We start from the raw sequence: 23867 nt of genomic DNA, 5'->3' as shown, positions 1-23867 counted from the left end.
TTTTTTTTAGCATATAATTTACTTATTGACATATACGGCCATGCGAATACTAGGGGGCTAAAACACGATCCTAGCGACTGAATGGTGAACTACGATGCCACCCGTTTCCATGAATGCATTTCAAGGCCTTGTATTATAGCAAGGATTATAGCGTAGGCAACGGCCGCGTGCAAGGCCACAAACGACAGTCGCTACGCGTGAGTGCCTCCCGGGCTGGACTAATGATCTCCGGAGCTCTTTACAACCATACGCCACGCAATATTTCACCATTTTATCATTCAAAAATGACGAAAACTCATCTAGAAATATATTTTCCAATAAGAATCACGAATGACAAATTCACATTCAGTACGTACATAGTTGCCAACGTAACAAAAAACGAACGTCACGATTTTTGCCATTCCAAAGCATAGCTGTTGTGTATCCTGTTTATATATTGAACCAATGGCCATTTGTAAATTTTCTACTCTTTACTATATTCATGTAAGGACTCTTCTCTTTTGCTACACTTATTGAAGTGGTATCGTTCACATATTTTCTCACACAGTTTGCACACGCATTCGTCGCTTGGATCGTGATATATCTCTTTTACGCATAGCTTATGATGGAAACCATGTACAGCCAGCCTGTTGATAGCACTGCGCATGTTCTTATTTGGGCACATCCAGTCTCTGTTTGTCATAGCATCCGTCAAAACTTTATTCTGTGAACAAGTCTCTTACATACTCCTTGGTCCTTGCTAAAGTGGTTATAATTATTCTTTGTTTCGCCTAAGTGAGGAATGTTTTGTGTGTTGTTGGTATAGTACTAGTTTTGTAGAAATGGTTAACGAGCCCAAATAAACTTCACGAACAGAACAAATTGTAGAAATGGTTGATTATGATATATTTTAGGTAGTGATGAAACATACTCTTTACGTAATCTGTTTTTCAACATGTGGGCATGATCGTCTTTAAATTTTCTACTGTGATGATATCCGTAGATGACTGAATTTTAACAATGGCTGAAGGGGGTACTACTTCTGGTGTGTGTAAGGAACGAAGTATACATCCATTGGATATTAAAGAGAACGATTCAGTGACCATGAAGGAAGCAGTTGGAGAAGGTATTTTGATTACGTGATAAATATGATTGTGTCATTCGTGTATAGTTTACAGGAGGAAAATTCTTTGAACGTGTTCTTGCATTTTTGACAGGTCCGTCAATTCCGGAATGTGCTGTTTGCCTTCAGACTTGCGTGCACCCTGCCCAGTTACCATGTGGTCATATATTTTGTTTCCTATGTGTGAAAGGTGTTGCTAATCAAAGTAAAAAGTGTGCTATGTGTCGGCAAGAAATTCCATCTGATTATCTCGAAAAGCCACAACTTGTTGATACCTCGCTCTTTGAAAAGGAGAATTCGGGATTCGATGACGGATACCAGTGGTTCTACGAGGGTAGGAATGGTAAGAGACATTCACTAGTTTTTATTTTGTTTTGATTTACATCTTACAGAAAGTTTACACCATAGGTCTATACAGTTAACGACACTGGTTATAACACAGTTCAGTTTCATAAGAGTGCTACTACGAATCCAAGTTCTGGCAGGAATTTGACTGTATTCTCACATTTGGGCTAAGGTACTTTGTGGATGTATGCAGGGTATTTGCTCTTAACTCAATGGAAAATCTAATTAGCATAGTAGGAACCATGTTGTCTATAATTATATGGGCCTACCCCTTAGATGTAAATTGTGTTAAAATGGTACTGTACACTTTCCTGAAGATTTCTTACATGGGAAATGGTAACATTTGATAGGGTATTATCAGTATTTAAAATATAAAAACACTTTGCTTATATTTGTACTTAACTTTTTCTATGTCTTTCTTTGGCAGAAATATAGTCCGCGCACCTTTTAACGATATTACTTTGTATGGGGGTGAGGAGTAAGGAGGGAGCTCTCCCTGTTCCGGTTATACTCCCAACTGAATGGAAATGAAATCTGAATTGAATCGATAATATGATCGATCAAAATTAATTTACTACCGGCAAACATTTATTACCTTAGGCCATCAACTGTGTCACACATGTTACGAGTACACTTTTTGTGATAGATTTGTGTATTGGATGAGGAGTTAAGGAGGGAGCTCTCCTGGTTCCGGTAATACTGCCAACTGAATGGAAATGAAATCTGAATTTAATCGATATGAATTTTCTAAACCTTTATCTTAAGCCAACAACTGTGTCACACACACATTATATAACATTATATAACATTTCTCGATGCGAATCTTGTTCCTAGCATGAATTCTATAGTTTGGCTTTGCTGTGTAAACAGCAACAGTACTAGTATGTAAAGTGTACGCCAAATGTCGCACAGCGATGCATAAGCGATTCATAGTTTGTGTTTCAAAGGTTGCCAGTACGAAACTCGAAGATAACCGAGGTCGACCGATTCAGCACTAGGGTGTGCATGTATCACTGAAAGGTATGCATACTGTACAGAGAGCACTGCGCAAGGATTATTTCATAATATGTTAGTTTAAGTGCTGCTATTCTTACCTATAAATGATTCTGGAGGAGAGATGTGTTCATTACACCTGACAGGGTCCAACGCACTCGCCTCTAGAAGTATATTTGCTTTTATAACCTAAAGTAGTCGCCCTGGCGCCATTATCCATTGCTTCTGCCAAGAATCACGCGCATTGGCCGACGTTACCAACCACTGCAAAAGAAAAAAACGAAAGAGGCCCTCGAAGTTTGAAAGTGCCATGGCGTCGGACGGTAACCTTACACTTTCTCAATTCCTCCTTTAATATGGGGGCTTACGGCAAGAAATAAAGGTTATTTATTAGCTTCAACGTATTTTTGCAAGTCCAGGCCAATCTCTATAAATTTAATTTTCCGTATTGATAGATTCAATGTATAGACAAGAAATGTATTTTTCCACCAATCAATACAGGCCAATCTCTGTCGTGAGAACTGTATCCCCTTTGGGGGCACACTCCCTTCGAGAGGCTCTTTCCTATCGCCGTGGCGCCTACTGTCCGCACGGCAAGAAAAAAGGTAATTTAGTAGTTGTAACCTATCTTTGCACATCCAGGCCAATCTCTGTTATGAGAACAGTGGCCCCATTGGGGTCACACTCCCTTCGAGAGGTTCTTTTCTATCACTGCAGCGCATGCTGTCCGCATGGCAAGAAAAAAAGTATTGTCATATCAAACCAACAGTTGGCATCAGTGCTATTCTACTCACCCTTACTTACCTCAGCGCTACTAGTGGAAACCTAAGTATTAAACATAGGACAGTAACTTCGCGTGTGCCTCATAGTTTTGCCTTGTGTTACTAACATTGCAGAGTGCACTCTGTAGCTTTACCCTTTCTTTATACAGGGTGTTTGAAAAAGAACTCCCTAGTTATAGGCCTAAGTATAAATTTAATGGGGAAATTAATGAAAACTACATCAGTGAGTACATACTATGAAAGAGAGTTCTTTCAAGTTTTGTTTAATTTTAGTAGACTTCATCGTGGGATCCATTTGTTGCCCTGCATGCGTCGAGACGATATTCCACTTCTCGCCACGTATTTATCAACATTTCAGGTGTAACTTTCCCAACTGCCGCGACGATTCTTTCCCGTAAATGATTGATGTCTCAGATCTTTTCACAGTACACAACATCTTTTATATGGCCCCAAAAGAAAAGGTCCAGTGGGGTTAAGTCTGGGCTTTGTGGTGGCCAAGATATTGGGCCAGCCCGGCCTATCCACCTTTCTGGAAAGCGGGAACAGAGGAAACAAACAGCACTGGCGCCGTCTCAAGATCAAGCAGATCTGCCAACTGCAGGGGAGCCACACATGGAGAGTTGATGAATCACACACCACAAACTAGAATAGTGTATGTCACTTTGTACCGATTCTAGGACACATTAAAACTAGGGAGTCCTTTTTCAAATACCCCGTATTATGATTCAGTACTGAACAATTTTTGTTACAATTTACTGTACGTTGCACCACCACAGACAAGTCTAACGGCGACGGTGGGATAGGAAAGTCCTGGAAGTGGGAAGGAAGTGGCTGTGGCCTTAATTAAGGTACACCCCCAGAATTTCCTGATGTGGAAATAGGAAACCATAGAAAACCATCTTCAGAGCTGCCGACACCCACTGTCTCCCGGATGCAAGCTCACAGCTGTGTTCCTCTACTGAATGTTTGCTCTCACATGTACACTGACTGACAGAGCAAATGCAACACCAAGGAGGAGTGGTTCGAAAGGGATGAAAGTTGGGGAAAAAACAGAGTCGGCACGGAAGAATAATTGATGTTTATTTCAAACCGATATGCAGGTTACACAATGCGCACGGCATCGACTCAGTAGGATGTAGGACCACCGCGAGCGGCGATGCACGCAGAAACACGTCGAGGTACAGAGTCAATAAGAGTGCGGATGGTGTCCTGAGGGATGGTTCTCCATTCTCTGTCAACCATTTGCCACAGTTGGTCGTCCGTACGAGGCTGGGGCAGAGTTTGCAAACGGCGTCCAATGAGATCCCACACGTGTTCGATTGGTGAGAGATCCGGAGAGTACGCTGGCCACGGAAGCATCTGTACACCTCGTAGAGCCTGTTGGGAGATGCGAGCAGTGTGTGGGCGGGCATTATCCTGCTGAAACAGAGCATTGGGCAGCCCCTGAAGGTACGGGAGTGCCACCGGCTGCAGCACATGCTGCACGTAGCGGTGGGCGTTTAACGTGCCTCGAATATGCACTAGAGGTGACGTGGAATCATACGCAATAGCGCCCCAAATCATGATGCCGCGTTGTCTAGCGGTAGGGTGCTCCACAGTTACTGCCGGATTTTACCTTTCTCCACGCCGACGCCACTCTCGTCTGCGGTGACTATCACTGACAGAACAGAAGCGTGACTCATCGGAGAACACGACGTTCCGCCATTCCCTCATCCAAGTCGCTCTAGCCCGGCACCATGCCAGGCGTGCACGTCTATGCTGTGGAGTCAATGGTAGTCGTCTGAGCGGACGCCGGGAGTGCAGGCCTCCTTCAACCAATCGACGGGAAATTGTTCTGGTCGATATTGGAACAGCCAGGGTGTCTTGCACATGCTGAAGAATGGCAGTTGACGTGGCGTGCGGGGCTGCCACCGCTTGGCGGCGGATGCGCCGATCCTCGCGTGCTGACATCACTCGGGCTGCGCCTGGACCCCTTGCACGTGCCACATATCCCTGCGCCAACCATCTTCGCCACAGGCGCTGCACTGTGGACACATCCCTATGGGTATCAGCTGCGATTTGACGAAGCGACCAACCTGCCCTTCTCAGCCCGATCACCATACCCCTCGTAAAGTCGTCTGTCTGCTGGAAATGCCTCCGTTGACGGCGGCCTGGCATTCTTAGCTATACACGTGTCCTGTGGCACACGACAACACGTTCTACAATGACTGTCGGCTGAGAAATCACGGTACGAAGTGGGCCATTCGCCAACGCCGTGTCCCATTTATCGTTCGCTACGTGCGCAGCACAGCGGCGCATTTCATATCATGAGCATACCTCAGTGACGTCAGTCTACCCTGCAATTGGCATAAAGTTCTGACCACTCCTTCTTGGTGTTGCATTTGCTCTGTCAGTCAGTGTACTATTTTACTTGCACCATAAAGCCTTGTAGGATTTGATTGACATTAGTTGTACTGTGTCATTATCTCATGAATTTAGCTCAATTAGTACAGTGATCACTTTTTATTTTGAACAGAGATATTTCACTCCTGTATATGAACTTACCTGCAGCTGTATAATCTTCCCTTAAGTGTTCAAGGTAATACAACATGAATTAGCATCTCTTTTTGGAAACTCGTTAAATCTAACCTTGATGTTTTTCAAGATAGGTCTATGTTCACTGCCATTTTCATCTCCTTGTCACAAATTTTATTCACTTCAGGCAGATTTAAGGTTGATGAAACGAAGGAGACACTAACCCCCTAAAGACTCTCTGAGCCTATTTTGTATATGTATAACTTACCGGTATACATTTCTATCAAGAAAGGAGAACATCATCATTTGCCTGCTGGTGTTAACTGTACAAGTTGTTTAATGTTTTGTAGGCCTATATTTCAAAAGAAGGTTGTAGTTTTATGTGACAGTTGAAATTGTTATTGTTAGATGTGCCATTTTTCTATTTGCGCACCTTTTAGTGATAGATGGACACCCTAGTGCTGAATCGGTCGACCTCGGTTATCTTCGAGATTCATATTGGCAACCTTTGAAACATAAACTATGAATCGCTTATGCATCGCTGTGCGACATCTGGCGTACACTTTACGTACTAGTACTATTGTTGTTTAACCAGCAAAGCCGAACTATAGAATTCATGCTAGGAACAAGATTCACATCGAGAAATGTTATATAATGTGTGTGTGACACAGTTGTTGGTTTAAGATGATAAAGGTTTAGAAAATTCATATCGATTCAATTCAGATTTCATTTCCATTCAGTTGGCAGTATTACCGGAACCGGGAGAGCTCCCTCCTTACTCCTCAAGCCAGGACAAAAATCTATCACTAAAAGGTGCGCGAATAGTATGTGGAATCTAAACTGTAGGGCAACTCTCATGTCACTCAGCTGTCATGCCATTGACATATCATACCAGTGTTATGTCACTGATTGGTAGAACTTGCTAAAGTACCAACTTGTATAGGATTGTTCACGGTGGGTGTATATTAATTTTAAACCACCACCAATTTTTTTACACCGTAAGTGGTTAGACTTCATTTAGGTGGGTGTGTATCAGTTTATTACCATTGGTTTGTTTACGGCATAGGGGGTTACGTTTCGTTTAGGTGTTTTTACTGTGCCGCAGTTGGTAATGTTATCTATCAGGGTTAAATTCCGCAAATGATGCCATATTCCGTGAATTTCAGCCATTGGCAGTGGTGGTTTACACGGGTGGGATGGAAAATGTACACAAATTTTTATATTTGATTATAAAAGTAAATTAATGTCCAGTGGAAAGTTTCTGGATACTTAGCCTTGGTATTTAACACATCTGCGAAGAATATGGGGTAAAATTTAGAGCCTATTAAGGTATATTTGTTGCGGTATAGATTTGTATGAAGAAAGGAGAACAGCAGTTAACAGTACAAGTTGGTTGAATGTTTGTATAGGCAATAATCCTCCCCTGCAAACCATGTGGCCTCGCCATGGTGGGGAGGCTCTTGGGTTCCAGTGAAGCATATAGCCGAACTGTAGGTGCAACCATATCGGATGGGTATCTGTCGGGAGACCAGACTAATGAATGGTTCATCGAAATGGGGGAGATAGCAGCCTTTCAAAAGTTGCAAGGGTGGCAGTCCAGATGATTGATATGGCTTTGTAAAAATACGTAACATGGCTTAGCTATGTTGATACTGCTACACGGCTGAACGCAAAGGAAAACTACAGGCGTTACTAACTCCCGAGGACATGCAGTTCTCTCTGTATGAATGAATGATGTACTGATAATGGTTTCTTCCCTCGTAAAATATTCTGGAGATAAAATAGTCCCCCATTCAGATATCGGGGTGGGGACAACACGAGAGGGGGCAGAATCATCAGGAAGATTGATACTGGCATTCTGCAAGTTGGAGCATGGAATGTTAGCTTGAATCATTGTGGTAGATTAGAGAATCTGAAGAGGGAAATGGATTGACTAAAGTTAGGCCTAGATGTAGTTGGTGAAAGTGGAGTACATTGGCAGGAAGAGCAGGATTTTTGGTCAGGCGACTACAGAATTATCAACACAAAACCAAACAGGGGAAATGCAGGAGTTGATTTATTAATGCATAAGGAAATAGGGCAGTGGGTAATGTACTACGACCAGCATAGTGAAAGGATTGTTGTTGTCAAGATAAGACTCTGAACCAATGTCCACCACAATAGTGCAGGGCTATATACATACTAGTTCAGCAGATGAAGAAATAGAAAGACTATATGAATAGATAGAAGATTTAATACAATATGTAAAAGGTGATGAAAATATAATTTTGATGGGAGAGTGCAATGCAGTGGTAGGTCAAGGAAGGTAATGCAATAGTAGAATAGGGATTGGGATAAAGGAATGAAAAGGGAAGTCGGCTGGTTGAATTCTGCACTGATCATAATTATTAGTCCTTGCGAATTCTTGGTTCAAACATCACAAACAACTGCTGAATACGTGGACTACTGGAGACTCTGGAAGGAATCAAATAGATTTCATTATTGTTATTCAGTAGTATAGCATCAGTCAAATTTTGAAGTAGGTAAACTATGTGAGGATAGTGGGAAGAGGAAGTGGCTAAGATGATGGACAAAAGAAGAGAAAGGAAGATAATGTAGTGGAATATGTATCTCTCTTAGTACCGTGCTCATCCCAACCCAACTTCCAGACTTGTATGTGCTCTGTGACTTGACAGAACTTCTGATGAAGCCTATTGTTATTTTGTTTCTTTTATTGTTAGCAGCTCTTTCTGTTTGCTGGTCTCCAAATCCCAGGAATGTTCTTAATAGTGAATTGTCACACTTGTGATGCAGTACAGTACTGTACAGTCATATCTATTATGGGAAGTGCTCAAAATGTCGAAATATTGTACCCTGTAACATTGTTTTTGTAGACCAGCCATTTGTACTGAGCGGTATTTGTAAGTAGGTGTAAGATGTATTTCAGTTATTTGCAGGGTGACCATACATCCTGTTTTCACCGTGACAGTTCCATTATTTCATGTTGTCTTGTCAATGTTCTATTTTGTGCTGTTTTTCAAACGTTGTAAAATATAAAATAAGAATACATGTATGTTAGGCCCCTTTAAACACAAGCATCATCATTGTATACCAATACCAATATTGGTATTATAAGTTTACTCATTCGGAACAAATATTACAGGTTCCTTGTGGGAATCAACATCTTTATTATCTGATGGCCAGGCAGGCATCAATTTTTAAAAATAGTGCATTGGCACTGCCGGTGGCTCCAAGTAGCCTACGCAGTGGCCTCAACGGTATGCACTGGCCATGCGTCTTGGTGAGTGTGCCATTTACCAACTGATGAGCCCAACATGGCACACTGGGGCGAAACGCTGGCAACCAGGAATGAGTTAGCTGGAAAATTTACAATGTCCAATAATGGACCAACTATATTGGTATTATAAGCAGATATTGATCGACTCCTCCTAAGCACCATAGTTCAGCATTGTTGACAGTGCTTCTGCATTGTATCTACAAGTGTATTCATCGTGTAGCCCTGGGATCTGATGTGGAACTTAGAATATATTCACTCTTCTTGTGTGGCTACTTCCTTTTTTTGACAGCTATAGAATGCTTGCTAGAAAATAACATGTGATGCTGTGTAACCATTTTGTAAATTAATGTATGTATAATTTTGTGTGACTATTTCTAGTGCAGCCCTTGTAAGGCATCTGCCATGTGTAGGTAACTGCGTGTTATTGTGGTGGAGGATAGTGTTACGTGTGGTGTGTGAGTTGCAGGGATGTTGGGGACAGCACAAACACCCAGCCCCCCAGCCAATGGAATTAACCAATGAAGGTTAAAATCCCCGACCCGGCCGGGAATCGGACCCGGGGCCCTCTGAACCGAAGGCCAGTACGCTGACCATTCAGCCAACGAGTCGGACATTAATCTGTTTGCTTAATGTTTTCCCATTATACCCCTTATCAGGGCAAAATTCTGGCACTCTTGCATCTCTTTATGATTGATAACATCTGCAGTCATATTAAACATATGATTTATAACCGTTAGGTTCTTCAGTCTTTTCATTGTTACCATATGTCCTCTTTTTCAGGTAGTTTATGCCTTTTTTTATTCAGAATTGGTTTCAGCAGACTGAAGAACCTAACAGTTATGAATTAACTGAGTCAAAACTGATATTAAGCATATGGTCAACAGTTTAACTATTATGGGCTGTGTAGCTGGAGATTGTGGTTAAACCCCATTGCTTTCCCGTTTTGACTTAATTTTAATTGATATAGGCTAAAGATACAATTCACCTCGTATATAGAATCAAACCCTGTGGATACCCGCAACAAACATAATATCTATGGATTTGGTTGTTACTGAGAAAAGTGTACCTGTGAGGAACAAACGATACCATGTGCTCATTCGTTTTTTTTTTTTTAGCAATAAAGTCAGAGTGATACATTTTTTCTTATTCTTTCTCTATTTCTGATTTAGTCTGTAGTTGTTTGTCTTGTAAAGTGCACTAGCTGTTTACATAGAAGTCATATATATATACAGGGCCTTTTTCTTTTAGCTCGCTCCGAAAGTCAGGGGAACATGCACGGAAGGCAATTGCGCGGCCGGGTGACTCATTTGCCGAGAGATATTTTGCTTCATGGCTAGCTAAGATGATCCAATGCAGTACGGTAGCGATAACCATTGGTTCACAGCAATAGTTTAGTTTAACATCTGTGGTATTGGTAGCGTGTTCAATGTCTTCAATTTAAAATATCGTACTTTCTGTAGAAATACAAAAGTTATTGTGTATTTAACGAGTGATGTATACTGTATTCATTGTGTTGTGCTATGCGAAGCATTCTTCTTATACAGAGTACCGCTTTTGATTCATTCACAAATTCCCTGGCATCCTGCCTCCCCATAGGAGCATGGTACATAAATTAGTAAAGAAGTTCCGCACCACCGGGTCCATTCTTAACAAGAAATCACGCAGGAGATGAATAATTTTAATAGAGGAAAAGCTTGACGAAATAGGAGCTCTCTTGGAAAGAACTCCAACAAAATCCCTGTCGCGTCTTGCCGTACAAGCTAATGTGTCATTATCTTCTGTCCATAAAGGAACAAAACTGTTAAAAGCCAAACCGTTCAAACCCACCCCTGCCTAACATTTAAGTCGACCTGACAGGTTTGCTAGGGTTTGGTATTGTAACTGGTTGTTTCAGTCAGTTCATGATGGGTATGTTGACCCAGAACTTTTATCTTATTGCGATGAGGCATGACTACACTTAAGTTGCTATGTAAATAGTCAAAACAGTCTCTACTGGTGTGCAGAAAATCCCCACCAGCTGCATGTCCGTCCACTTCATGATGTAAAGATAGGAGTTTGGTGCGCAATAAGTGCTCGCAGAATTATAGGGCCTATATTTTTCTGTGAAACAACAAATGCTGATCGATATATAGACCTCATTCTCAGACCATTCTTCCAAGAGCTGACAGAAGAAGAAAGGAGTAATGGTTACTTCATGCAAGATAATGCGACTGCACACACTGCTAATCAGTCTGTGGAGATAATACGGGAAGTTTTCGAAGATTGTGTGGTTAATTATCCCCCTGAATCTCCTGATTTAAATCCCTGTGATTATTACCTGTGGGGGATTCTGAGGGGAAAATTGTATGTGAACAACCCTCACATAAGAGAAGAACTACAAGAGAACATTACTAAAGTTATTTCGAACATCACACGGGCTGAGATTCGCAGAGTGTCTGCAAACCTGTTTATGAGGTGTCAGGCGTGTTTGAGAGCTGAGGGACAACATTTTGAACATCAAATGTAATGCCAGGTAGGTTTTAGACTAATAGTTTCTCTAGAAGAGGCTTTCTATAAGTGTGAATTGCCGCGATGTAGTCGGGAGGAAAAGCGCGCGTTATAATGGCTAACGACGGAGTGTCATTGCGTCAGCCGTGCCATGCTCTGAGTAGTGCTGTTTAGCGAGCTTAAAGAGACCCTGTGTATATGTAACTTATATCAGATACCTTACTGAAGGAAAAGTGAGTTGTGAAATAACAAAATTGCATGTAATACTTTGTTGTTCAAGAATTTCGATCTGAAAAGGTTCAACCATAACCCTGTAGATGTCATGATCTGACATAGGCCTATGTTATTCAAATAAATGAAATGGAATAAAATTGTAATATACTGTATAGTCCTGAATCCCACCCGCACTTTTTTCCCCAAAATATTGGTTCTAAATCTTGGGTCTGGGTCGTATTCAAGCCGTTCATTCTCGTAAATATTTACTACGTTGACATGGAGTATTGAAATAGATTTGAATACGGTTACTGTACTCAATATACCACATGTAAACAGGCATTCAGGTCTTGTTGTGTTTTAGGTGCGTTCTAGAAAACAAGATCAAATTTTTCTCAGTACGGTTACAGTGGCATGTAAACGCGAAATGTAAGGTAATGAAATATGGTAAACCAAAGAATATGGGTAAATATGCAGTAAATATGAAAGCCGCTGCTGCAGATGCTCGATCGTCATTTGTTTCACAAGTGTTGCTGGCATGCTGGGTGCGCGAATAGCTGATCTCGCGGGATATCGTACTTTGCGAGAGTCGAGACGGTTGGTTACGGAAGTCTACCTTGCTCACATTCGAGTTCCGTATCTGTCCCATGAAAGTGCTGTCTCGATAGTAAGCGATGGATTTAAAATGGCGTCTACAGTCATTTACTGTGTGTGGGAAACTTAAAGTTGTAAGTGTATTCGTGATTGGCGGAAGAAGAAGGAAAAACTTCTAAAAAGTAATGGCGATCGCAGAGCGTTCCGTGGGCGGAGTGCAGTGTTTCCGGAAATTGAAGAACGACTCCACAAATTTGTGATAGAAAAATGTAAGTTAGGATATGCCGTGGTGTTTCTAGTGAAATGTGTCAATTGAAAGCACTAGAGATCTCAAAAGAACTCAAAACACAGTGTTTTACTGCAAGCCGCGGATGGATCCGAAACTTTTATCGGAGAAAGGGTGTGCATTCGGAGACGTACGTCTATTTCACAACGTCTCCCTGGGGCGTATGAAGAAAAATTAACGGCCTTTCGGTGTCACATTATTCATTTGAGGAAGCAAAATTCTTATTTGCTGTCGCAAATTGGGAATGCTGACCAGACACCTGTCTATTTTGAAATGCCGTTGGAAAATACAGTGGATACGAAGGGTTCTAAAAGTGTAACCATCAGAACAGGTGATAACAAAAAACAACGATGCACAGTAATGTTGTTCGTATTAGCGGATGGAACTGAACTCCCTCCACATGTTGTTCTGAAAAGGAAAACACTTCCGAAAGGAAACTTGCCGTCCGGTGTTATTGTTAGAACATATGAGTCCAGCCGAATGGACAGTGCGTTAGTTGAGGACCGGGTGAAGTGCGTTTGGCAACGTCGCCCGGCAGCTTTGTTTCAAAAACGAAACATGCTTGTGCTGGACAGTTTCCGAGGACATACAACTGACGCCGTAAAAGATATGCTGAGGAAAGGAAAAACCGTTCTTGCAATAATTCCTGGAGGACTCACTTCTATTTTACAGCCGTTGGATGTGTGCGTGAACCGGCCTTTCAAAACTGCGATGAAACAGTTGTACACGGAATGGATGTCTGATGGTGATCACGTGTTAACACCAACCGGACGAGTGAAGAGGCCTGAAGTGGGACTAATATGCAACTGGATCAAGACCGCATGGGCACACATTCCCAACGATCTAGTGTCCAAAATGTTAAAGAAATATGGAATTTCAAATTCAGTGGACGGTAGTGAGGACGACTATTTGTGGAAAGATGCCAGCGACGAGAGTTTCTATGGTGAAACTTCAGATGACGATGGTGAATTTTGAAAGATCTGAGTATTGGACCAATTTTATTTACGATTGTGTGATGATTTTATTAATTGGAAACTGTTTGAATTTATATGTGTGGTATATTTGTAAAATTAAATAGGTATGTAAGTTATTTTATTTTTTACTAGCTGATGTACCCGTGCTTCGCTACGGAATTCTACATTGTATACAGAATTCTAGGCTAGGTAGTGTACACGTTGTGAGCAAGATTGTATTAATTTGCATAGCTCTTAATGTTACCCTAGAAACGCAACGGGGAAGTCACCAAACGTCTTTTCTCATATGAAGACTGTGTTAGGGAATTTTCATTGTAGTGATAGGCCCGCTTGCCTACCATCAGTCACAACCAGGTTGGGGAGTTTTCATTATAATGGCGACACTCACTCTCCATCAGCCATTTTACATCCTCAGAAAGACTGTCTTAGTGGTTTTCTCAACTGAAATGAACATACGTCATAGCAATGACGTCAGTAGGAATGGTGCTATTAAAAGCAATGCTTTCATATGAAATACTCCATCAAATGAAAGACCACACACTTTCTCACTTTTAACGAACAGTACTATGCTGGACTTCCAAAGGTGGAATGACCAAGTCGCAGACAGCTGTGATCCGTGAACACCCTTTGTCTTTTTTTGGCGGTGCGGGGGGTGGGGGATGGAAGGCGAATAGTGGAGAGTCCCAGGGCAAAAACTATGCCGTTTTACTAATGTTTCCTAGGAGTACCCGATGAGTCGGAAAATCTCAATTCACTACACTGGCAACGGAACAATCTATCTGACTTGGAGGAATTTAATAAAAGTGAAGAGGAAAAAGCTTTTCTTAAGAAACGGCTCTTTTCAGGGTTGACTTTTGAGTTAACTTATTTAGTGAATTGTGGTGCTATAATTTGAAATAGGCTTAAATTGTAATTCTAATTCTACTACTAAGTGAGCCTCTGCCGTAAGTGTGCATACAGCTCATTCAAAACAGCGCGTCAGAGTAGGGATCGAATAACTAGAATACAATGATGAACCAGTGTGTTACATACCTACAGTATCAGAAAATGTATGAACCAGAGGAATGGCATGCTAAAGAAGAAAGTTTTCCAACTCCCAGCTATTTCCCGCCAGTGTTCAGTCAGGCTGTTATACTCGGTACGCAGTAGTAATCCCATCTATCGGAGTTGAGCGGCACCATAAGAAATGAAGAACATCACAACAAACAATGGTCAATGTAAAGTTATTGTTGATCAGTGTTATGCGCTTTCGATATTGTAGGCCTAATGAAATACCACTCTTATCATAGTCGGTACAGTAAAACTGAAAGAAACATAAATGATCGGAAATTGTATTGTCTATAACTTTTGTTATGTAGTACTTTTCGATAGCACCAATAACATAGGTACCGGTATTTAAAAATTAAATTTTAGGCGCCTTCCCCTAAACTACCATTTCATCTCGGGTGAATAAAATTATTTACAGCCTAGACTCTAGTTTCTTATTCCCCGACTATCTAGCGGTTTTCATTAAATTCTGTTAACCCATTTTCTCGTGGCTCGGCGTTGATATGGACTTAGCAACAAAAATACAAATTCATTAATATCTGTGTTATCAGAGCCCGTACGATTAAAATGTATAAGACATAATTGATTGGAAATTTAATTCTATATAACTTTAGTTATATAGCATTTATCGATAGGACTGCTAATAATATAAATATTCGATAGTTAAATTTCAGGCCTTCCCCTAAACTACCATTTCACTCAGCGTGAATAAAATGATTTATAGCCTAGATTGTAGCGGATCATCCACCGACTTTACATACCGATTTTCATTAAATTCTCTTCAGCCGTTTTCTCATGATGCGTGTACATACAGACAGACAGACAGAAATTACAGAAAAGTAAAAAGTACATTTTCTTGTTACTATGGACATGACCGATACAGAAATACCATTTTTTTTCAAATTCTGAGCAATGTACAGACAAAACTCTTATTTTATATATATAGATTTTTATTTTCCGTATTTTGCCGTCTCATATTTAGGGTGCGGTTGGTATTTGGGATTATACTGTAACCAGAACATATAATTGATGAAAATGAAGGAAAGATATACTTTGGTCCATAGCTTGTGGATATTTTATAGAGCATAAATAATTGGAGGAGTACTGAGATCAATAGGAAGCTTTGAAAAATACAAAATAAATTTAATGGAATTTTTAATATTATTGTAATGTACAAAATATTGATTGAAAGAAATCTAATATTGAGAAAAGTCCATTAATGAAAGGTTTGCTTCCATGTCAGGGAAACATTTTACTGCTTGGAAACAAATTACAAATCATATGAGGTAATCATTGATGTCATAACAGTGTTTCTGATCGACTTTGCAGAGATGTTGCAAATAGGATACTTCTGAAAGGAGAATGTGATGCATCCTGTTTTATGTGTTAGTCTGACATTAACTGGAAAGCAAGATGATACATCTTTGGGTCATGCTTTCAGACATAGTTGGGTTACATTTCAGTGAATCTCTTTTACAAAATAATTTCATGGCTGTTTTGCTGTTGGTGGTGACATAATGAAGATAATGTAGTCACTGCCAGTGCTGTAATTTGTGTCGTTTTTAAGTTCATGAAAAATGTGTACAGGGGGACATTATTTAGAAAATCATAAGTGGAAGTTAAAGAAGAATAAGCATGAAAAAGACTCAATGTTTCTGTGATTTTAAACATTGAATGAAGAATTATCCAACTGTGGAGTTATTCCTATATCCTTTACTTAACGTATGAATGGCCCATTAACAAGATAATCCTTTATACCATTGTTTCATTAAGCAGATGTAATCTAAATTACTTGGCACTGAATGAGTGGAATGCTTATACCTGTATTTGTGTTTATTAACTGAGCCAGAAGTCCATGATATGTTTTATAATTGTGCAGATACAGAATGTTATGTTGCCTGCATATTTTGCTTTAATTCATCGGATCATTCGGGAATGTTCCTGTGTATTCAGCTCTGAATTATACTGTACCGAGGACACTGGGTGAGGAACGTATAAAATAGAAATACCTGGCTACAAATTGTCCATTCTTTAGGCAGGTCATATTGACTCCTCATAATGTAAAGGTACATAGATTTTTCAGTTCAGTATCTTTTTTAATTGACCAACTCCACTGTCTACTCTCGACTTTAATGTTATGCCGTACACTAGTTTTTTTTCTCTTTAAAGTTGTACTTGTTTTACTCCAGAATTCTTCTGTGAAAGGATGCATGGAACAAAGGTCTAGAGTTTGACTTCTCATAAACTGAAATTTGATTTTAAATTTGAAAGTACATCCTAACTAGTATATCTTCACTGAGCTTGATAGCTGCAGTCGCTTAAGTGCGGTCAGTATCCAGTATTCGGGAGATAGTGGGTTCGAACCTCACTGTTGGCAGCCCTGAAGATGGTTTTCCATGGTTTCCCATTTTCACACCAGGCAAATGCTGGGGCTGTACCTTAATTATGGCCACGACCGCTTGCTTCCCAGTCCTAGCCCTTTCCTGTCCCATCGTCGCCATATGACCTATCTCTGTCGGTGCGACGTAAAGCCAATAGCAAAATATATATATCTTCAGCTTTCCCAATTATGGGAAAAGGAATTGGTCACCTCCTTCACGTAATGACTCATTTTATTTATAGACTTCTGTAAATATCGTACCTTAGGTTATTATAGGTCAGGGCACACATTTTTAGAGGGCTAGGAAACCTATTTCATGATTGATGGCTATTCTTAGTAAGGTCTCCCAGGGTAAGTGTACATTTGAGGGAAGTGGAACCGATGGCTATTACCGCAAAAATAATATGTATAAAGTTACGCTGCTAAGAGGATTTTAATGGTATTACTTTTGATAATGTGCAAGAATCGCTACATACCCAAAAGTATTGTCAGTTGAACAGTTGATATGCTGCTGTTTGGAAGTGTATCACGTCAGCTCATAGTGTGACCTTGTGCAACAAGTGGTTTTATAATTGCTATATCAAGAAATGTAGAGATTAAGGTTAAATCATTATTAAATAACAACATAAAATGTTGTAATAGTAGGTAGATGTAATTTTGTTACTATTGCAGAAATCAATATAGGTTCCTCTTATTAAACTATGGGGTAAATATAACCCCATTAGGTTTCATTTCCCATAAGGTTAGTGGTCAAACAGTTTGTTCCAGAAATGATGCGTATGTATGTTTGTACGACTCAACCTCCATCCTACTTCACAGACGATTTGAAACTTGCTGTGAGCTCTGTTAAAAGTGGAAAATTACCATTATATAGGGCTGCAATAACATACATTGCATTATTTAAACATGTAAACATGTGAAAGGACGAAGAGGTATTAAGTGTGACTATGGGTAGACCTACTGCTATTCCTTATGAAGAAGAGATAATAATTGCCTGTGGTGTCAAAACAGTGGAGAAGTGGTGTTTAGGTCTCTCAAACAACAGAATTTTAGACACTGTGTACATGAAAATAATATTGTGACTCCAAGAATGGAATACCAGGTGATTGTTACTTCAGCAGGTTCAAGAAACTGTAAGGTGTAGAAGTGGCTGGAAAAAGGAGTATTGACCTTTTTATCATTTTATTTTAAACTTGTGAAAGAAATCACCAATAATGTTCATCCATCACAGATTTATAACATTGATGAAACCAGTTTTTGTTTGGACCCAAATCGAATCAAGGTTGTTGGTGAAAAGGGAGATGCTGCCATAGGGCAACAAGTAGTTCTGGAAGGGAGTGATTGTACAAATAGAGGAGTAAGAAAGTGAAGTGTAATAATAATAATAATAATAATAATAATTAGAAAACAGTTACAATAAAATACTTAAAAGATTCCCCAAAACATGGAGAGAGGCTTTGCAAAGACCATCAAAGTTTTATCCAGTAACTGCCAGCAGGATTCTTCATTTTCATTTAAAATACTTCTGAGGAGAAATAATAAATGTCAAACCCATTTCCTTTTCTTGCAGGCGTCAGAAGAACAGTCCCTTCGCTTTTCACGTGGAGTTTACCAATTCTTGACGAGAACTTTTCAAGGTCCCCAATAGCGAGGACCCAACACAGGAACATGTCCTTGATTTGTAGTAGAGCATAGAGGGCTTGATACCTCAAGCAATATGCAGAGTGCTGGTGCTCGTAGAGTGACGTCGTAAGCTACATGCTTCTGGTTTAAGTATGTGTTAGAGGGCCGGAAAGCAGCCCTTTTATTCGAAGAAGGTGAGGCGAAGTAATACAAAAAAAAGTAGAGCGGGAAGAAACTAACAACTAGAATTTTCTAACAGAAATAAGAATAAACATATGAAATTCAAAGAAAATTCAGCATAGGCCTAAAGAGAAGATCTGCATGAAGATTTAATTAATAATTAGAATGTAAATAATATTAAATATATAGCCAATCAGAAGAGAAAGGGAAGAAAGGGGGCCGTGGATGGATACATAATGTTATCCGGAACCATTAGCAAATGAAATTGCCATAGACGAAACAGTGTGATTGGGTTAAAAGTTAATCAGTAGGAAAATTAAATAATTATGGCATAAGGAAGACGTATTTGCCACACAGACAAGAGACGTTGCGTCAAAAGCAATTTTTACATGTAACTAATCTCATGATTAGACCCGTATTGAAATTTGCTATAAATGCTTACAATATAGTGATTATTTTAATCCACCTATTCAATACAAATTGGTTTTGTGTTGCTAGTTCATAATACTACAACACGAACTTACAGGGACATGTTTCGCTTTATTTACAAGCATCTTCAGCCTACATAATTGTCTCAAGGTTAAGACCTGTCATGTTTGGATTGTTTTTACAAATTTTTTTGCTTGAGTATAAATCCATGTTTAGTAATAATATGTAAAAACATAGGACTTATGTACACATTAAAAGTATGACAATATGAATTACAATGTTGAATTAAAGTAACCCTTAATTCTAAAATACATTGATGTCCAAAACATAGCAACTACTGTACAATTTAAAAATTTGGTTAAAATTGTTTTCACAATTACAATGTTGAATTGGAGTAACCCTTAATTCTAAAATGCATTGACGTCCAAAACATAGTAACTGCAATTTAAAAATTTGGCTAAAATTGTTTTCACAATGCTGTGGTTGATTGAATCAACTGTAATATGGCTTTAAATTTGAGTCATAAATATAAACTGAAGGTTAAAATATAGGAGTCATTTTTTCTAAAATCCATTTTTTTCTGGAACACAGTAACTTCCGATATTGAGAATTTGGTTAATAATTGTGATCTCCAATGCAATTATTTAAAAACAACTATGATTTGACTCCATGTGTAATTTGAGTCGAAATGATATTCTAAAAATTAAAGTTTTGGAACCGTTGGAGACCAGCTTCTCGAATTTTCGAGGCTTGCTGCAGTTTGGTGATTTGATCAGTGAAAGTATTAGAATAATTAGTTCTTGTTTATTGTGACTTGAATATCCATTGGTAGCAGATTGTATTAATGTAGTTGTAGTTAAAGGGGGGGGGGGGGGGGGGGCTTCTAACCAAATCTTGAGTAGCTGTTTATGTTTCTTTTGAGGTAATGGAATGAGTGAAGCATCCCTTTGATGGTTGTGTTCTACCACAACAGACATTAGTGACAGTAACGTAAAAAAGACCACAAGACTTTGTAGCAGCAGTCTAAGGGATTTTAGAATTAAGGGTTACTTCAAGTATTGTCATACTTTTAATGTGTACATAATTCCTATGTTTTTTACATACTATTACTAAACATGGATTTATACATACATACATTATCATTATAGACTGTTATGCCTTTCAGCGTTCAGTCTGCAAGCCTCTGAGAATTTACTTAACGTCGCCACAATCCTCGATTTGCAACTAGTGTTGTGGCCTCATTTAGTTCTATACCTCTTATCTTTAAATCGTTAGAAACCGAGTCTAACCATCGTCGTCTTGGTCTCCCTCTACTTCTCTTACCCTCCATAACAGTGTCCATTATTCTCCTAGGTAACCTATCCTCCATTCGCCTCACATGACCCCACCACCGAAGCCGGTTTATGCGTACAGCTTCATCCATCGAGTTCATTCCTAAATTAGCCTTTATCTCCTCATTCCGAGTACCCTCCTGCCATTGTTCCCACCTGTTTGTACCAGCAATCATTCTTGCTACTTTCATATCTGTTACTTCTAACTTATGAATAAGATATCCTGAGTCCACCCAGCTTTCGCTCCCGTAAAGCAAAGTTGGTCTGAAAACAGACCGATGTAAAGATAGTTTCGTCTGGGAGCTGACTTCATTCTTACAGAATACTGCTGATCGCAACTGCGAGCTCACTGCATTAGCTTTACTACACCTTGATTCTATCTCGCTTACTATATTACCATTCTGGGAGAACACACAACCTAAATACTTGAAATTATCGACCTGTTCTAGCTTTGTATCACCAATCTGACATTCAATTCTGTTGAATTTCTTACCTACTGACATCAATTTAGTCTTCGAAAGGCTAATTTTCATACCATACTCATTGCACCTATTTTCAAGTTCCAAGATATTAGACTGCAGGCTTTCGGCACAGTCTGCCATTAAGAACAAGTCGTCAGCATAGGCCAAACTGCTTACTACATTTCCACCTAACTGAATCCCTCCCTGCCATTTTATACCTTTCAGCAGATGATCCATGTAAACTACAAACAGCAAAGGTGAAAGATTACAGCCTTGTCTAACTCCTGTAAGTACTCTGAACCAAGAACTTATTCTACCATGAATTCTCACTGAAGCCCAATTGTCAACAAAAAATGTTTTTGATTGATTTTAATAATCTACCTTTAATTCCATAGTCCCCCGCCAGTGAATACTTTGCCTGGTATACTAATCAATGAGATACCTCGATAGTTGTTGCAATCCTTCCTGTTCCCTTGTTTATAGATAGGTGCAATTACTGCTTTTGTCCAATCTGAAGGTACCTTACCAACACTCCACGCTAGTTTTACTACTCTATGAAGCCATTTCATCCCTGCCTTCACACTATACTTCACCATTTCAGGTCTAATTTCATCTATTCCTGCTACCTTATGATAAAGGAGTTTATTTACTATCCTTTCCACTTCCTCAAGCATAATTTCACCAACATCATTTTCCTCCTCCCCATGAGCTTGGCTGTTTGCAACACCACCATGATGATTTCCTTTTACATTGAGAAGATGTACAAAATATTCCCTCCACCTCTCCAGTGATTACCTGGGATCTATTGTGAGTTCACCTGAATTTATACTCAAGCAAAAAAAATTGTAAAAACAATCCAAATATGACAGGTCTTAACCTTGAGACAATTATGTAGGCTGAAGATGCTTGTAAATAAAGCAAAACATGTCCCTGTAAATTCGTGTTGTAGTATTATGAACTAGCAAGACAAAATCAATTTGTATTGAATGGGTGGATTAAAATAATCACTAAATTGTAAGCATTTTAAAAGCAATTTTGTTAAGGATGAATAAAACTGAAGGAAAGCAACCCCTCATACGATAAGCAAGTAATAATATAAATTTTTATTTATAATAGGTCCCATACTAAATTTATATAGGTATATATTTCAAAAGACATCAGTTCACAAACCGTGGATGACCACAAGGATCCTGAATTTTTACAATTTAGGCAATGATAACCTGATATATTAAAATTATTGTACAACAAGGAAACGCTAAACGATTTATATTTAATACTATGAGCCCAGACGAGTCAAGATAGTGTCCCTACCCTGTGCCATCGTGATTTAAACTGTCAGAAAAAAATTCACACTTTTGTCAGTTTTTGCAGTATAAATAAACAAATTTATATACATATTCTAGAAAAGTGGACTATCAAATGAAATATATTCAAAAATGTGTACCTTCAGCATTGGAAGTAAAATCAGGCTACGATATTGGTACGTTCTGTTATCCTTGTTCACGCACTTGAATTTCTAATTCACTCAGAAAATTTCAATAAGTCACTGAACAACAGAATTACACATTGTTATTCCCAATACCTAGATTTGGTATGGAAACACTCAAAACATTCTCCTATACAATGACATACGTCATATTGACGGCAATATATATGGTTGTAATTTTCTTCACAACACGGTCAGTGTTGTGTTTGGATTTGTTGTAGCATACCTTGCACTTACGCTGCGAGTGTCCTTCCTTCTTCACGTCCACTGTAGTTATTCTGTGTGGGAAATAATCTCTACCTGCTAACCTTCCCGCAGATGATGCTCGTTATTCTTCAGTAATTTCAGCAGCAAAACTACTGATCAAATCATCTGCCCAACGTTCACAAAATTTCGATAGGGGAAGGAAAAACGGGCCTGTTCGCAGGAGCAATATCTTGTTTCCATTGTGTTCCCGTGCTTCTCACCTCCCTTTGTCTTTTTGTGACTGGTTCTTCTGGTGATGAATGTAATGATCCTGAGGGGCTTGTAGATTTTCATTTTCTTGTTCACAATTGCTTTCATACAGATCAGAATCCGAATAGTTTACAAGTTCTGTGATAATCTGTTCACTTATCCATGAGCTCTATGCATGCATAGGATTTCCTTTACTTGTACTAGGTCTGGGTTCCATATCTCAGTATACAGTGTAAATCGACTACTTGAAAGATGATTGCAGACTGCTGACTCACTAGACTTTCATTCTAAATCTGTGAAGTCATATCATCCATCATTAGAACACGTGCGCATAAATTTGAACGTACGAAACAGAGCTTGCAAGGAGTATGTATGTCAGCAATTAGGTAAGATCTAGCTGAGCGCATATGGTTACGAAACTTTGTCCCAAGGTTGCACCCCCAATCACTATCGATCGATAACACCACCTATCAATAGTAAAGGAAATCGACAACACGTTAAAACAAAAACTAATTCGATAACATGAATAGCTTTCGAGTGACTGAATTTCAAATTTCGTGGTAGTGGTATTACTAACAGCGGCACTCTGGCGCACGCCGTGTTGTAGTAATATTACTACCACCGGGTGCATAGTGTTAAGAGTAGTGTAAATGCTGATTTAAAATTGTCACTGAATCTTTTAATATGTGTACTATAATATTTTCCAAAGTTATGTGCTGGATGCCAAGCTTTTTCAAGATTTTCCATGTAGCCTATGGTTAGGTATACTGCCTCTGCTTCCAAATAGCAGACTCCTCGTGGGTGAGTTTTCTGGGTGAATATTACTGTAAGTCTCTCACTCAGATATGGTTCATAAGTGCTCTTCTTTTCTTATCATTGGCCTGGGATAAGTCTCTTGAACCGAATG

General features: G+C 39.4%; 1 protein-coding gene across 1 annotated transcript in view; it reads left to right on the top strand.

Moving 5' to 3' along the window:
• The first annotated feature begins 759 nt into the window (after positions 1 to 759).
• Positions 760 to 23867, top strand: part of LOC136864724 (E3 ubiquitin-protein ligase rnf146) — a 96917-nt gene continuing 73809 nt past the window's right edge. The window contains exons 1-2 of the mRNA XM_067142065.2: positions 760 to 1105; positions 1197 to 1445. Coding sequence (XP_066998166.1) covers positions 1000 to 1105; positions 1197 to 1445 — 355 coding nt within the window. The 5' untranslated portion in view covers positions 760 to 999. The remainder of the gene's footprint in view (positions 1106 to 1196; positions 1446 to 23867) is intronic.

Source organism: Anabrus simplex, chromosome 2, assembly GCF_040414725.1.
Source record: "Anabrus simplex isolate iqAnaSimp1 chromosome 2, ASM4041472v1, whole genome shotgun sequence".
Taxonomy (NCBI): Eukaryota; Metazoa; Arthropoda; class Insecta; order Orthoptera; family Tettigoniidae; genus Anabrus; species Anabrus simplex.
This window is presented reverse-complemented; position numbering and strand designations above follow the sequence as displayed.